Source organism: Gopherus flavomarginatus, chromosome 2 (genome assembly GCF_025201925.1).
Source record: "Gopherus flavomarginatus isolate rGopFla2 chromosome 2, rGopFla2.mat.asm, whole genome shotgun sequence".
NCBI classification, from domain to species: Eukaryota; Metazoa; Chordata; order Testudines; family Testudinidae; genus Gopherus; species Gopherus flavomarginatus.
In genome coordinates this window covers 37,710,876-37,727,444 of record NC_066618.1, presented here as the reverse complement: position 1 = coordinate 37,727,444, position 16,569 = coordinate 37,710,876, and the positions used below count along the sequence as shown (strand labels likewise).

General features: G+C 44.4%; 1 protein-coding gene across 2 annotated transcripts in view; it reads left to right on the top strand.

Annotated features, from left to right (window-relative positions):
• ARMC3 (armadillo repeat containing 3) overlaps positions 1-16,569 on the top strand; it is a 91,627-nt gene that overhangs the window by 8,363 nt on the left and 66,695 nt on the right. For both annotated transcript variants that reach the window (XM_050937372.1, XM_050937373.1), the window contains one exon: positions 3,873-3,921. In XM_050937372.1, the coding sequence (XP_050793329.1) occupies positions 3,874-3,921 (48 nt within the window). In that variant the 5' untranslated portion in view covers position 3,873. The remainder of the gene's footprint in view (positions 1-3,872; positions 3,922-16,569) is intronic.

The following is a 16,569-nucleotide window of genomic DNA, read 5'->3' as shown; positions in this document are numbered from 1 at the left end:
GAGGTGGTGATCCAAGACCTCCATGAGGGACAGGGGGGAGGGGGCAGGCCACTTCCTGTGGGAAGTGGAGTGACCCAGCCCCAGCCTGCTCTGCTCCCCTGGCTCCCAGCTGTGCCACCAGCAAGTGCAGAGGGTGGGGCGGCGGTTCTGCCCTCCCTCCAAGCCTGGGAGCCAGGGGAGCAGAGCAGAGCAGGCTGGGGCCGGGTCACTCCACTTCCCACAGCAAGTAGCCAGGCCCCTGTGCCCCATGGAACCCTGGGGCCGGCCGGCCCCCCCGTGGAGGCCCGGAGCCCCAGCCTGCTGTGCTCCTCTGGCCTGAGAGAGGAGGAAAATTAGAGCAGGGGTGGCATGCTCAGGGGAGAAGGTGGAGTGGAGGTGAGCTGGGGCGGGGAGCGGTTCCCCTGTGCACACACACCCCCTCCCCGTTACTTGCTGCATGCAGCCCTCCCCGCACCTCCCTGCCCCAGCTCACCTCCACTCCACCGCCTCCCCTGAGCGCGCTTTTTGGCGCCCTCAACCACTTGGCACCCTAGGCAGCTGCCTAGTTCGCCTACTGGTTGCAGTGACCCTGCCTGTGCTTCCCTCCTCCCTCACCCCTCCCGGGCTACCTTGGAGGTTATCCCCCCATTTGTGTGACAAATTAATAAAGAATACATGAATTTGAACCAACAATGACTTTATTCCCTCTGCAAGAGGAGATCAAAGGGTGAGAGGGGAGGGCGGTTGTCTTACAGGGAAATAGAGTGAACCAAGGGGGAGGGGGGCCATCAAGGAGAAACAGACAGAACTTTCACACCGTAGCCTGGCCAGTCGTAAAACTGGTTTTCAAAGCTTCTCTGATGCACAGCGCACCCTCCTGTACTCTTCTAACCACCCTGGTGTCTGGCTGCACGTAATCAATGGCCAACTTCCCACCCCACCATAAACATCTTCCCCTTACTCTCAAAGATGTTGTGGAGCACACAGCAAGCAGTAATAATGATGGGAATATTGGTTTTGCTAGGGTCTAACCAAGTCAGTAAACTGTGCCAGCAAGCTTTTAAACATCCAAAGGCACATTCTACCACCATTCTTCACTTGCTCAGCCTATAGTTGAACTGCTCCTTAGTACTGTCCAGGCTTCATGAGCATGGGAGCAAGGGGTAGGCTGGAGTAGGTGCGACAGTGCAGTACTGCCGACTGGGAAAGCAGCCTGAGGCAGAAGCCTCCAGATACGGTCTCGCATGATATTCTTATAGATAAACTAGGAAAGTACAATTTAGATGGGGCTACTATAAGGTGGGTGCATAACTGGCTGGATAACCGTACTCAGAGAGTAGTTGTTAATGGCTCCCAATCCTGCTGGAAAGGTATAACAAGTGGGGTTCCACAGGGGTCTGTTTTGGGACCGGCTCTGTTCAATATCTTCATCAACGATTTAGATGTTGGCACAGAAAGTACGCTTATTAAGTTTGCGGACGATACCAAACTGGGAGGGATTGCAACTGCTTTGGAGGACAGGGTCAAAATTCAAAATGATCTGGACAAATTGGAGAAATGGTCTGAGGTAAACAGGATGAAGTTCAATAAAGATAAATGCAAAGTGCTCCACTTAGGAAGGAACAATCAGTTTCACACATACAGAATGGGAAGAGACTGTCTAGGAAGGAGTATGGCAGAAAGAGATCTAGGGGTCATAGTAGACCACAAGCTTAATATGAGTCAACAGTGTGATACTGTTGCAAAAAAAGCAAACATGGTTCTGGGATGCATTAACAGGTGTGTTGTAAACAAGACACGAGAAGTCATTCTTCCGCTTTACTCTGCACTGGTCAGGCCTCAGCTGGAGTATTGTGTCCAGTTCTGGGCACTGCATTTCAAGAAAGATGTGGAAAAATTGGAGAGGGTCCAGAGAAGAGCAACAAGAATGATTAAAGGTCTTGAGAACAAGACCTATGAAGGAAGGCTGAAGGAATTGGGTTTGTTTAGTTTGGAAAAGAGAAGACTGAGAGGGGACATGATAGCAGTTTTCAGGTATCTAAAAGGGTGTCATCAGGAGGAGGGAAAAAACTTGTTCACCTTAGCCTCCAATGATAGAACAAGAAGCAATGGGCTTAAACTGCAGCAAGGGAGATTTAGGTTGGACATTAGGAAAAAGTTCCTAACTGTCAGGGTAGTTAAACACTGGAATAGATTGCCTAGGGAAATTGTGGAATCTCCATCTCTGGAGATATTTAAGAGTAGGTTAGATAAATGGCTATTAGGGATGGTCTAGACAATATTTGGTCCTGCCATGAGGGCAGGGGACTGGACTCGATGACCTCTCGAGGTCCCTTCCAGTCCTGGAGTCTATGAGTCTATGAGATGGCATCATATTCCAGGCAGGGCTGAATCTCCATTAGAAGAAACTTAAAGAAGAGAGTGACCTGGAGTCATTCCCATTTTTGTCCAGGCTTCCCCAGCCGACCTCACCGAGGCTGGCCAGGAGCACCCATGTCTGCCCAGGCGCCCCCGACCAACCTAACCGAGGTCGGCCAGGAGCACCCATGGGACGACAATGATGGCTAGCAGTCATATTATACCGTCTGCCATCCACAAGGCAAGGCAAGGGGATGCTGCTGTGTAGCACTGCAGTACTGCATCTGCCAGCAGCACCCAGGAGACATACGGTGACAGTGAGCTGAGTGGGCTCCATGCTTGCCACGGTATGCCATCTGCATGGGTAACCCAGAAAAAAGGTGAGAAACTTTTTTTTGCCATTGCTTTCACGGAGGAAGGGGCAGAGCCGGCTCCAGGCACCAGCCCAGCAAGCAGCTACTTGGGGCGGCCAGTGATGAGGGGCGGCACGTCCAGGTCTTCAGTGTCAATTCGGCAGCGGGTCCCTCACTCCCTCTCGGAGTGAAGGACCAGCCGCCGAATTGCCATCGAAGACTGAAGTGGCGGTGGTAGAGCTGCAGATCGCGATCGCAGTTTTTTTTTCCCCCTTCTGTTTGCTGCTTGGGGCAGCAAAAACCCTGGAGCCAGCCCTGGGGAGAGGGGCCTGATGACATGTACCCAGAACCATCCGCGACAATATTTTTGCCCCATCAGGCATTGGGAGCTCAACCCAGAATTCCAATGGGCAGAGACTGTGGGAACTGTGGGATAGCTACCACAGTGCAACGCTCCAAAAGTCGACGCTAGCCTTGGTACTGTGGATGCACACCACCGACTTAATGCGCTTAGTGGGGACACACACAATCGACTGTATCAAATCAACTTCTTCTATTAAATCGACCTAATTTCATAGTGTAGACATACCCAGAGTGTTGTTATCCACTGCTCGTGATTGCCAGTGTATGTTCATAGAATTGCCTGTCTATATTTGTACGGGTTATTACTGCAGCCATCCATGGAAAAATGTATTTATGCAACTAAACGCCCATTTTCATGTGATAAATGATTACACGGTTTTGTGCATTCATGTGAACCTAAACCTACAGAAAAATTAATCCTTAATATATTTCCTATATGCGAACAACAACTACCTCTACAATCTGACTTTGTAGTATCACATTGCCTTCCCATCTAGTGTCTCTTTCTTCATCACTTTTCTGAGGTATATTTTGTTGGCATTTAAGCTTCTCCAAATGTGATCAAGTGTTAAGAAGTTTGTTCTGTGGCACAAATATAAAATTGCTGTCTTCAAGGGATGACTTTCAGCCAAAGAAATTACTGTTGCTCCGTGCAAAAGAGTCCTCTAAGGTTTGTCTAGACTGGCTAGGTGGGACAAACAGGTGGGAGAGCCTGTCTTAAAAGCTTCTGTACAACATGCTTGGTGAACTAGGTCCTAGGACACACAGGGTCACTTACTTGTTTATTAACTGCTTTTGGTTTTTTTGTTTGTTTTTTAGAATGGGTAAAAAAGTAAAGAAGGAAGTGGAGCCACCTCCCAAGGATGTGGTATGTTTATAAAATACTATGTGCTGTGAAATGAACATATTACACAATTATAGGCCCCAATCATACCTTTCTTACACAGTCCCTTACTCCCACTAACTTCCACATGCATTCTAAAAATGTCTCATAAAGATGATCCCATTTCTGCTTTCTTTGGATGGTATGCAAAACAATGACCAGGCATGTGTTGTTTTTATGAAGAGTGTTATCTTTGGCGGGGTTTGTAAACAGTAATGTCTGAAACAATCCAAGCTTCATTTTTCTCTAAGGTCTATATGCTCCCCTCCCACTGTAAACATCAGAGGAAGAGGAAAAGAACCAAAAACTCCATGGCATTCAAACTGTGGAGACTGGCACATTCTCATCTCAATTGGGATAGCTGTGTAGCAGTGTGGATGACTTTGTTACTGCACAGACCTCAAGGATTTAAAGATGTTTCAAGCTCTAGCACTGTGGATTCTGTGTTTATCTGCAGTCAGCTTCTGCGCACTGCTGCCCATTTCCCCCTCTCCCTTAGTGACATGGGTCCTTTAGGAGTCATGCTGCTATTGGGTGTGTCTCCAGTTGCTGTGAAGTATTCCTCTTTTGAGGGGAAAGATGGGAGAGGTGGTAGAAGCTATGGATGAGAGTTAATGGCGCATCACATGTAAAATCCACTGAATTTTTATAGAAAGCATGCCACATAGAGTGACTGCTTCCTGGCTTTGCCAGTTGCTTACAGGCTTGCAAGTCTGGACCTCAGAGTAGTTGTGTGGAGGGGCTTTTATAGGCTCCTGGGGAGAATGGAAGAATGCTGTGTTGATTCCATTACTCCCTCAGTCTTGCTGCTGTTTTATTTGCTCTCCTGTACACTGTGGAAGGGAACACATGGTCCAAACTTAGCTCCTCAGTTCCTTTTCATTGGTTATTGGTGCCTTAGCGGGATCCCCTTTCATGGCTTTCTTTTTAGAGCTGATAGAGTCATCTCTTTCCACTACCCACCGTGGGCCAGATCCAATGTCCATTGAAGTCAATGGGTGCTGGCTCAGGTCTTGTGTCAGCAGTCCATCCCAGTAATCTGATGAATTTTGCTTAGTTATAGGTGCCTGGCTCTGTCCCTGCAGCATGTGAGTAACACAATTTCCTTCCAAGTTTTACAACCCAGAAACTTGCAGAAACATTGCTTGCTTCCCTTATGATTGGCAAGTTTTCTAGGAAACAGTGGAATTTTATTGAAAAATGGAAAATACCCATTTAGAGCACTCATCAAAACAGAATGGCCAAACTGTTAGGGACTTCATGGCGAATAGTATCTTGAGTTCCTTGTACGTTTTTCCATTAATGTTTAGAAAATAATAAATGATACATTTATATTGTGGGAGTGTCCAAAGGCCACAACCAGTTGGGGCCCTATTATGTAACGCTCTGAGCAAATATAATAAACAGTCCATGCTCCATAGGAAACATCTCTAAGAAAACCATAATATGCTTTGATGTCTCCACTTCTGTTAGGTTTGTAGTCTCTAATGGGATGCTAGAAATGTCATCCATCTCAATTACAGAAACCTGTGAACTGCAGTGCTTTAAAATTTCATTTAATTTTTATACACACTTTGCATTGGGCAGGTGGTTGCTTATTGAACCCAATGGACTTCCAGTATTTTATTCAAGCTTTACCTCTATCTTCAAGCATAGGACTCTAGTAGTTGAGCTGTCCTAGAAATGTTGTCAAGGGGGAAATTTTACAAGCAACCCACATAGATTTAGATTAGAATATTGAATTTACAATTTGTAAATTTTGATCTGAAATCAGGCCTGCCTCAGAGGAATATATTCTTATAAAATAATGATTTCTCTGAAGATCACATAGGATTCATTTACAGAAATGTTTTGGGCAGGAGTAATACGTCTTAGAACTTTTTTGGACTGGAATTGATAGTGTGGGAAAGTCATCTATTTGTTCCCTGGAGGCACTAAGAATAGCAATGCAGATTATATTATCCTTTGCATTACAGAGACAAAGGGGGAGGAACAACATATTGATATATCTGGTACTGTAAATTATTGTAAAAAATATTAAATAGTTTCTTTAAACTTATTCCACTTTGAAAAGTCTCAGGTCTCAATATTTGTGTTTAATTCGTTGTGTCTTTTGGGAACTAACAATCTACATTCTAGAATTAGAATTCTATATTCTAGTGATGATAATAACAAAGTAATAAATTGATAATACAGAAGGTCCAGATAACTTGCATCCATGAGTTTTAAAAGAGCTTGCTGGACCATTAATGTTGCTTTTCAATGTCTTGGAACACTGGGGAGGTTCTAGGAGATGAAGAAAGGTAATGTGCCAATATTTAAAAAGGGTAAATGGGATGACCTGAGTAATTATGGGCTTGTTAGTCTTACATCGATCCCGGGCAAGTTAGTGGCGCATCTGATAAGAGACTTGATTAATAAAGAAGTAAATGAGGATTATGTAATAAATACCAGTTGATATGGGTTTATGAAAAATAGATCATGTAGTAATGTTGATGTAATATAGTTACACTTCTGTAAGGCATTTGACTTTGCACCACATGATATTTTGATTACAAAACTAGAACAATATGGCATATATTAAATTGATTGAAATCTGGATATCTGATAGGTTTCCAAATGTAACCATAAAAAGGGAATCATCATCAAATGGATGTATTTCTAGTGGGGTTGCATGTGGATAGGTTCTTGGCCCTACACTATTTAACATTTTTTCAATGACCTGGAGGAGAACATAAAATCATCACTGATAAAGTTTGCAGATGACACGAAGATTGGGGAAGTGATAAATAATGAAGAGGACAAGTCACTGATACAGAATGATCTGGCTTGCTTAGTAAGCTGGGTTCAAGTAAACAGTATGCATTTGAATATATTCCTCTTATTGAATGTGGAGCTTGCCAAGCCAATTTGCAGCAGCCTCAGCGTAGTGCAGAGCCCTCAGACCCACCATCAAATGTGATAAAAGGGCAATCGTCATTGCTGAGAGACATTGTCTGTTTTTGGCCACCGCTGCATGTGGGATCCTTGCAATGGCCCCAGGTGTACAGGCCTGCCCATTGACCTTGGCCCACTGGAAATTGGTTCAGAAGGGCTCACGAGTGACATTGCAAATCAAAGCTGGGCACACAAATGGTCGGGTCATTTATAAGAGACTGGTTTTTGATGTCAGCTGAAGACCATTCTTTGTGTCATATTGACATCACAGAGAAATCAGGGTAGAACAGGTTGTCTCACAAAGGGTGCCTTGACGACAGGCACGCTCATGGATGGTCAAAGAGGTCTGTGTATATTGGTAGGTCGTGGTTTGCCCTGATCTTCTCAACCATTCTGGCTGTAGCATCCTCACGATGTGTGTGTGGAGCAGTGACGTTGCTTAACACAGGGAGTCACAATACTGGTGTGGGTCAAATTGTCCCAGTTGCAATGTGCATGGTTGAGTGTAGGTGTGTGTCAACCAACTTGACTAAACGTAAATGTATACATCTAGGAGACATCAGGGAAGTTGCTGGCCTGCTCCCTGACTAACTTTCCTGCTAGGGAACCAATGAGCCCAGCTACACAGCCTTGGAAATGACAGAGTGGCCACAAACCTTGGTTGCCTGCTGGTTTAGCAGTCCTGTTTATAAGCCTGGCCTCACAGCAGATCAGTGGCTGCTCAACACATACCCAGGGCCAGCTCTACCATTTTTGCCGCCCCAAGCTAAAAAAAAAAAAAAAGCCGCTCAGACTGCCGCCCTGAGAATGGACGGAATGCAGCCCCTTAGCATGTGCCGCCCCAGGCACTTGCTTCCTCCGTTGGTGCCTGGAGCTGGTCCTGCACATACCATCCGTGGAGCTGAACTTGCCCTTGTTCCAGTTTCTGCTCCAGCTTCTGCTCCCCTACCGCTTCCAACTTCTATCTTTGATTTCTGGCTTATGACTTTGGTTTACCCTCCAGTTCTGGCATTTTGCATCTGTCCCGCCAGTACTGACTCTCATTTCATTTCCTGGACTCTGCTCACTCTGTACCCAGCTCAAACCAGTAGGTTGAACTCTTGCTTCCACCACTAGGGCCTGACCGCCTATGGCTCAGTCAGCTACAGTTTGAGTAGACCAATAGAAAGGCTAGGGACCCACCTCACTGGCATGGACCCTACTCAGGCCAGTTTTTCTCTGGCAGAGTTGGTGGGGGTCATATAGAACTTGCAGACACAGGTGTCCATCTGCAGGCACAAATGCTGCCCTACAAGCCCAGGTGGCTTCGCCAGCAACCCTGATTCCTCCCCCAGAGAGGCAAAAGTTCCACTCCCATAGAAGTTTAGTGGTGATCGTTGTCAGATCTCAGGTTTCCTAAAACAGTGCTGGTTTCTCTTCTTGCTACACCCCCAGTCTTTCCTCACAGACCAGGCCTGAGTGGGGCTCATTATTAGTCTGCTCACTGGGGAGGCTTAGGTCTGGGCCTCCCCACTCTTGGAACAGTCTAGCCCTCTTCTGGGCCAGCTGCAGCAGTTCATTAAGACTATGTCTTAAATGTCACTTATCTTTGGTGACTCCCCCTCTCTTTGCACCCAAACTGCTGAAGCAGTGCTTGATATGCATCAGCAAGGGATATCAGTGAGCTCCCCAATACACTACTGAATTCTGTTGCCTCTCTGCAGATGCTGAATGGAATGCATGCATCCGACGAAGTGGGTATTCACCCACAAAAGCTCATGCTCCAATACGTCTGTTAGTCTATAAGGTGCCACAGGATTCTTTGCTGCTTTTACAGATCCAGACTAACACTGTAACTCTGATACTTGAATGGAATTAGGCTGCACAGCGTCATCAGTTTCATATTAGCTTGAATAATGGTATAAACAACGAACTGGTGCAGGTCGAGCTGCCATCCCGTCTTGATGATCTGGTCGACCTATGTATCAGAATTGACATTGCGTTACTGACCAGTGTCATGAACATAACCCTTCCTCTCGAGCCCTGACAATGTCCCAGCCGTCCACTTCTCAGCCACCTACCCTACGCTGGGAACTGGAACTCCTGCAGATAGACTAGACCTGGCTGCACCAGTCTGAGGCTGAGAAGAATCGAATCAACACCAAACTTTGGGCCTCTGTCTATATTGTGGGGTGTCATGGGGTTGTTTTCCCTTGTCTTTCTAGATGAAAGTTCTTTGCCTAAGCAGGTTTCTCACTTATATATCATTTCCAGAGACTTCAACCTCCCATGATTGAAGAATCCATCTTTCTCACCTTGCAAGAGTTCTGTTCCCTTATGTCTGTGTAGTCATGGATGCTAAAGATGGCTTTTGGCTTTGCTTGTATCTTCCAAAGTTCAATGACCATGTTTCAAGAGGCAGGATGATGTCCTGCTTAGTATAGGTATGACATTCCCTTTTCTCTGGAAGAGACCTGTTTCTCCCTGTGTTTGTAAAGCCTGATGTCAAAGAGTATCCATAATTCTGTATATAGTGTTAATACATATATTTTACAATGATATTAATCACCAATTTGTCATAAGCTTTCACAAAACACTTCTCTCAATAAACATTTGTAATGCAGTAATATTGTATGCAATCAGTTGATTCAATTGCTTATCACTTGAGGTTCAGATGCCCTGTTTTTATAGTTCAAATAAAATTTCTCTTGCCTGCTGGAAGCTGTCTCCTTCCCTTCTTGATAGCTTTGTTTACCTAATATGTGAATGGACCTTTATTGTCTCTGCATGACGACTGGCCTGGTCAGAGAAGCAAATACACATTCCTTTGTCTAGAGCGGACCTGTTTACCAACTCCCCCAACATGCCTGGTTTAAGCACATTTTAATCACCATTCCAGCATATATCCATAATTTTAAATCTATACTATGTACATACATCGCACAAGAATATTAATGATCAATGAGTTAGTTTTCCAATGACATATTACATGACTGCTATTAGATGCAGATTATGACATATGTGAATTGAGATACACTGAACCAGTCAATCCAGATGAAACTCATTACCTGATACCGGTGAACCCCTTGCCCTCTGATATTAGGATGCTCTTAGGGTCACATGGGTGCAGCGGATACTTTGCCCTGAGATGCCCTGCTAAGGTCAGACCAGCTTCAAGGTCAGGAAACACCAACCCCGATAAGGGGGTCTGGGCTGGGCCAATCGCTTCTTCGTGCCCTTTTGGATTGGCAGCAGTCTCAAATCCACCCTTGATGTATCTCTGACTGCCATTTTAGCTGCTACTCCCAATGAGCCCCGTGGTCTATCAGGAGACTCTGGTCAACAGTAGAGTTTCTCAGCTACATCATCTCCCCTGAAGGGTTGGCCAGGGACCCACACAAAGTGACAGTCACAATCAACTGGATGTTACCCCCAGGGACACCCAGGGGCTGCAATCATTTTGCGTTTCACCAATTTCTATATGTGGTTCATCAAGGGTTTCTCAGGGATGGTGGTCCCAATCACAGCCCCCTTTATAAGGGAGTGTGTTTTTCTTGCCCCCATAGGTGTAAGCAGAAATTCATCACAGCCCCTATTTTGGTTCACCCCAAACTGGGCTGGCCATTTCCAGTAGAAACAGGTGCCTTGAACTTTGGGCCGGGAGCAGACCTCTCCCAAATGGCAGCCTCAAATAGTCAGCTTCACCCTTGTGCTTTTTACTCATACAAGCCCATCCCAGCAGAGAAAAAATGATGACATCCTCGATAAAGAGCTAGTGGGCATCAAAATAGCCTTTGAGAAATAGTGGCATCTTATGGAGGGTACCAGGTTCCCAATCTAAGTCCTCACCGAGCACAAAAATCTGAAATTCCTGAAGATGGCTCAGCACCTAAAGCAACAGGCCCACTGGATCCTCGTCTTCACATGATTTGACTTTGTGGTGACCTACCAACCCAGGACCAGGAATGGGAAGGCAAATGCATTATCCTGAAAAGGGGGAGTACTGTGAATCAGACCCAGAAACTCTATCCACAGTTCTCAAACTGTCAAATTTCATCTCAGGTATCATGACCTGCTCTTCTCTGTACATTTCCTGGTGCACAACAGTCCCCTTGCAGTTCAGTTCTACTAAGCCCCAGACAGTGCCAATGCCCAGACTGCCTTGACATTCACTCTCCGTGATGGAATTCTGTATTCTACATCTATGTTCCTGACAGGTGACCAAGACAGCAAGTCCGATGAATCTGACATGATGCTTCTCTGGCAGGTCACTTCAGGCTATTCAAGACCCAGGCCCTGGTATCAAGAAGTTTCTGGTGGCTGGCCCTATGCGCTTTGGTTGAAACCTATGTCCGGTCCTATGCCCAGACCAATTCCCCCTATGCAAAACAGTTCAGTCTCCTTCATTCAAGATTCATCCAAAATTCAAGAAAAATATTGATAAGTTGGAGAGGGTTTCGAGAAGAACCATGAGAATGATTAAAGGATTAGAAAACATAGTGATAGATTCAAGGAGCTGAGTTTATTTAGCATAACAAAGAGAAGGTTATGTGGTGACTTGATTACAGATTGTAAGAACCTAAATGGGAAACAAATATTTAATAATGGTTTCTTCAGTCTAGCAGACAAAGGTATAACATGATCCAATTGCTGGAAGTACAAGCTTGATAAATTCAGACTGGAAATAAAGTGTACATTTTTGAAATAGTGAGAGTAATTAACCATTGGAACAATTTACCAAGAGTTGTGGTAGATTCTCCATCACTAGCAATTTTTAAATCAGGACTGAATTTTTTGAAATAAATATTTATTTATGGGTCAGACTCGATTAGCACAATTCTCCCTTCTGGCCTCAGAATCTAGAATTCTGTATCTACCACTTCATCACCATAGCTAAATATTTGGGCCAAATTCATCCCTTTTATAGGCAGGCACAACTCTGGAAGTCAGTGGAGTTTCTCCAGCTTTCACCAGGGCTGAAAGTGGCCCTCCCTCTTCACTAGGTGGCTCATTAGAATGTTAACTGTAAACCACCCTTCTGTTCAAAGCCTAATGCCATTGCAGGGTCTGCAGCTGCCCATGACAATTTCAAGAAGCCATTCTGAAGTTTCAGGAAAAAGTGAGGTTATGGTTTATTCCAGTATTGTTTATATCTTTGCCTTCTAGCCTAACCAAATGTTTATAGACACACACAACCTAAAGCTATAGAGAAGTCACTCAAAGCTATGTCTAATGCAGCTGTACAGGAATGTGGGAAGGGAGTAAGAATTCCCCCTTATGTAGCCTGCATCAAGGAAGCCCAAATCACAGCCACAGCTCCTGAGGGAGTGCAGAGGCTGTGGCACAGATGCATCCTCCAGGCACATCTAGGTAGAAAGGGACAAGGAGTATTATTTTAGATTTTTATTAATTTCCTTTCAAGTTAAAATAAAAAGTGCTCAGACAAACTTTTAGCACCTGCCCAATTATTTAAAATTACAAAACCAAAATCCAAGAAAAATCAAGATTGGATGTTTTCCTAAAAGATATGCTGTAGGAATTATTTCGGATTAGTTCCATGGCCTGTGTTATACAGGAGATCAGAACAGATAATCACAGTGGTCCCTTCTGGCCTTAGACTCGATCAGTAGTTTACATTTACAGTATATAGAGCCCTTTACCCTACAGGGTTCCAAACCTTTACAAGCTGAAATATAAATGTAGAAGTTAGGGAGACCAGATGTCCCGATTTTATAGGGACAGTCCCAATATTTAGGGCTTTTTCTTATATAGGCACCTATTACTGTCCTCCCCCCCGCCCCACTCCCTGTCTCAATTTTTCACTTGCTTTCTAGTCACCTTAGTAGAAGTAGAAATGAGGGATATGACATTAATCTGTTAAATCTCCACTGCATCAAAGGGCCCTGATCCAGCAGTTGGAAAGGGGTGGGGTGGGACAGGATTGTCTGACTCTCAGAATGGTTATATCCTGTGTTTACCATTTAGCTTTTCTCTATAGAGGTTTCCTATGTCCCAGCACAAAGAGATTTTTTTGGCTGGGATGGGGAGGAGTGAAGGTGTGGCAAGAGATCCTCAACTGTCCAGTGACCATTTGTCAGGCAGGTAGGGTGAACCAACTGCATGGGCCGTTGCAGCAGTGAGGCTGTTGTAGAGGCCATGGAGTGGCTGTATTGCTGCTCTACAGCCTAGGGAAAAGATTCCTGTATAGATCCCCAGCACACTGACCTGCCATTTGGGCTGCACACTGGGGTCAGAATTTGGCTCACTATGCTCATACCTCATAGAGCTGTTGTGAGGATTAATGAATTGCACTACTTCCCATGCCTGCTGCTGATCACAGCATGAACTATATGGGGGTTGCTGGGCCATTTTGTCAAGCCAGCTGACCACACTCCTTGATGATCAAGAGCACAGATAGGTGCCTTTGCCAAGCAATCCCCTTACAGCATTCAAAGGAGTTCTAGGGGGCCAGTCCTGCAAACTTTTACTCATGTGAGTTGCCCCATCGAAGCCAATGGAATTAATGACGTGGTAAGGACTAGTTCTTTGAGGAGGAGTTTGCAGGATTGGTTCCTAGGAGCATATTTTGCCTTATTTCTGCACATGTACACTGAGGAGAGGGGACAAAAAGCTTCCTGTGCCCTCATCTGCCCTCTTTTAGCACATCCTGCAGTTCAGGGCAAGATCTGAGTAATCTACCTGGACCTAAGTGATATCCTTGGCTGATGAGCTATGTATATACATTCGGTGACCTCAGTATTCAGGATTATTTAGCAATATGGACCTCTGATGTATTAGTAGTATAAAAAGGCATGAAAGACTAGTATAGCAACACAAATAGTAAATGGTTTAAGGTGTGTAATTATATGGTATAAATATTGTGACAGGTTGGATCACAGAAACTCTCTTGGGGCTGCCAACTGATGTGCCAAGACTACTTCTTCCCTGCTTTCCCTGCTAGCTTGGGACTCATGCACCCTGTCTTGTTGAGCCAGACATGCCAGACTGCTCCAGCACAGACCCAGGGTCTGAACCACATGCCCCAAAGCTCCAGACTTAACTGAAAGCAACTTAAGAAGCGTTCCTGTCTTTAACACCCAACTCCCAATGGGGTCCAAACCCCAAATAAATCCATTTTACCCTGTATAAAGCTTATACAGGGTAAACTCATAAACTGTTCACCCTCTATAACACTGATAGAGAGATATGCACAGCTGTTTCCCTCCTCCCCCAGGTATTAATACATACTCTAGGTTAATTAATAAGTAAAAAGTGATTTTATTAAATACAGAAAGTAGGATTTAAGTGTTTTCAAGTAGTAACAGACAAAATAAAATAGAATGTGCAACTCTATGTCTAATACAGTAAGCAAACTGAATATAGATAAAACCTCAGCCTCAGAGGTGTTCCAGTAAGCTTCCTTTTACAGACTAGCCTCCTTCTAATCTGGCTCCAGCAATCACTCACACCCCTTGCGGTTACTGTCCTTTGTTCCAGTTTCTCTGAGGTATCCTGGGGGATGGAGCTAGCTGAAGACAAAATGGAGGGGTCTTCCAGGGGTTTAAATGGACTTTCTCTTGTGGGTGGAGACCCCCTCCTCTCTCCTATGCAAAGTCCTGCTCCAGGATGGAGTTTTGGAGTCACATGGGCAAGTCACATGTCCATGTGTGACTCAGTTTTTGCAGGCAGCAGCCATTGTTTACATGCTACCTTGAACGTCAGGTAGACTTCTTATGTGGATTGGAGCCTTCCAAGATTCATTGTCCTTTAAGTGTTTCTTGATTGGGCACTTAATTTGCACATTCCTTTCTCAAGAAGCTGACCAAATGCTTTACTAAGGCTACTTAGAAATCAAGCAAGTACACAGCCAATATTCATAACTTCGAATACAACAATGACACATGCAGACAAATAAGATGAATATATTCAATAGACCATAACCTTTATATGTTACATGGCATATGTAGCATAAAACATATTCCAGTTATATCATATATACATTCATAAGCATATTTCCGTGAAGCCGTATGGGGTGCAACGTCACACACAACGTCACAAATATATTTAATAGTATACTAATACTAACACAACATATAACGTATATTAGATATGCAATTATTTGTGTTTTAAATGCTTTAATTTACTAAATTTTAAATAAAAATACATATGAGCATTATATGTAGGAGAATTACAGAACCAGTTTCTCCTCCCTTGGTTTTCACACCTCAACTGCTAGAACAGGGCCTCATCCTCCCTTATTGAACTACCTCATTATCTCTAGCTTGCCTGCATATATATACCTGCCCCTGGAAATTTCCACTACATGCATCTGATGAAGTGGGTATTCACCCACGAAAGCTCATGCTCCAAAAGGTCTGTTAGTCTATAAGGTGCCACAGGACTCTTTGCTGCTTTTACAGATCCAGACTAACACGGCTACCCCTCTGATATATGAGCATTAGAAAATCTTCCTGACTTTAGCAGTCTGCCATATATTAGTCCCTTTAACACAGATGCTCTGGCACAGTCATTGAATGTGGTATGACTGGGACAGAAGCCTGTTTTCCCAAAGTCACAAAAATTGTATTTTAAAGCCAAAAAAAGCTTATTTTTTGTTCATGGTTGAATTTTAAAGTCTTCAGAAATGCTTCAGTCTAAATAAAGAACAAAAGACCTTTTAAGAAATTGCCCTTTCTCAAGCTATGTCAGTTTCAAAGAGTCTATTAAGAGGGTCAGAGCAGCTGGATTTGAGGGAAGGTTTCTTTCTGTATGAGAGAGGTCAGAAATGGAAATGAACACTTGTACCACTTCCAGCTATCTGAACAGAGATCGTGTTAGGGTCCTGCTCCAGCTAGCATAAGATCATGCAGAGCAGGTGTCTAACAAGGGATCTTGGGAGAAGATAGACTGATCCTTCCTGTGCTATTTTTAAAAAACTACCGCAATGTAGCAGTGTAGCAGAATGTGCACCACGGCAAAATCCTATTCCCCATGCACCATGTGAGTAAATGGGCTCCTTACAAGGGTGTGCTCTTCAGAGAGTTCTCCCCACATGCTGCTCAGTGGCTGCTATTGCAGCATCAGAGTTACAGAAACCTCTCAGAATATTTTCACCTCTTCTGCATGATGAAATCATATAGTTACTGCTGTCTTCAGGACTTTCTGGATATACAAGGAAGTTTGAAGATTTTCCCAGAGTTATCACATATGATGTAGTCCTGGTCTCATTTAAGTCAATGACTTCAGTGGTGTGTCAGTTGACTTCAGTAGAGCCAGGATTTCACCCATTTTATCAGATGGGTATTTGCAAAACGCACTGACTGTTATTGCAACCGCATGTAATATCTTTGGGGATCACATTGTACTAAGGTTATGTATCATTGTGGGCCAGGGATTGTATACAATTCCAGAGGGGAGAGTTATCACAGCTCTTGTAGGAGTCAAAAACAGTGGGGAGTTATTAAGGTGAATCACTCAGGTTGTAAACATCTCCAGGGAGGTACCCCCCGCTCAAGGAGACTTGCATGGACTAGTTCAAACACGGCGTTTCAGAGACCAACAGAAAAAGGTCTTTTGATATAAAAAGGATGGATTTGAACTTACTCAGGACCTTCTTTCTGATCCAGCAAATGGATAGAACCCTTTGTCCAATGGGGACCCCAGTCCTTAGGGGAGGGTTGGAAAGACTGTGGCCTTGTAGAGCCCAATAAATCTGAT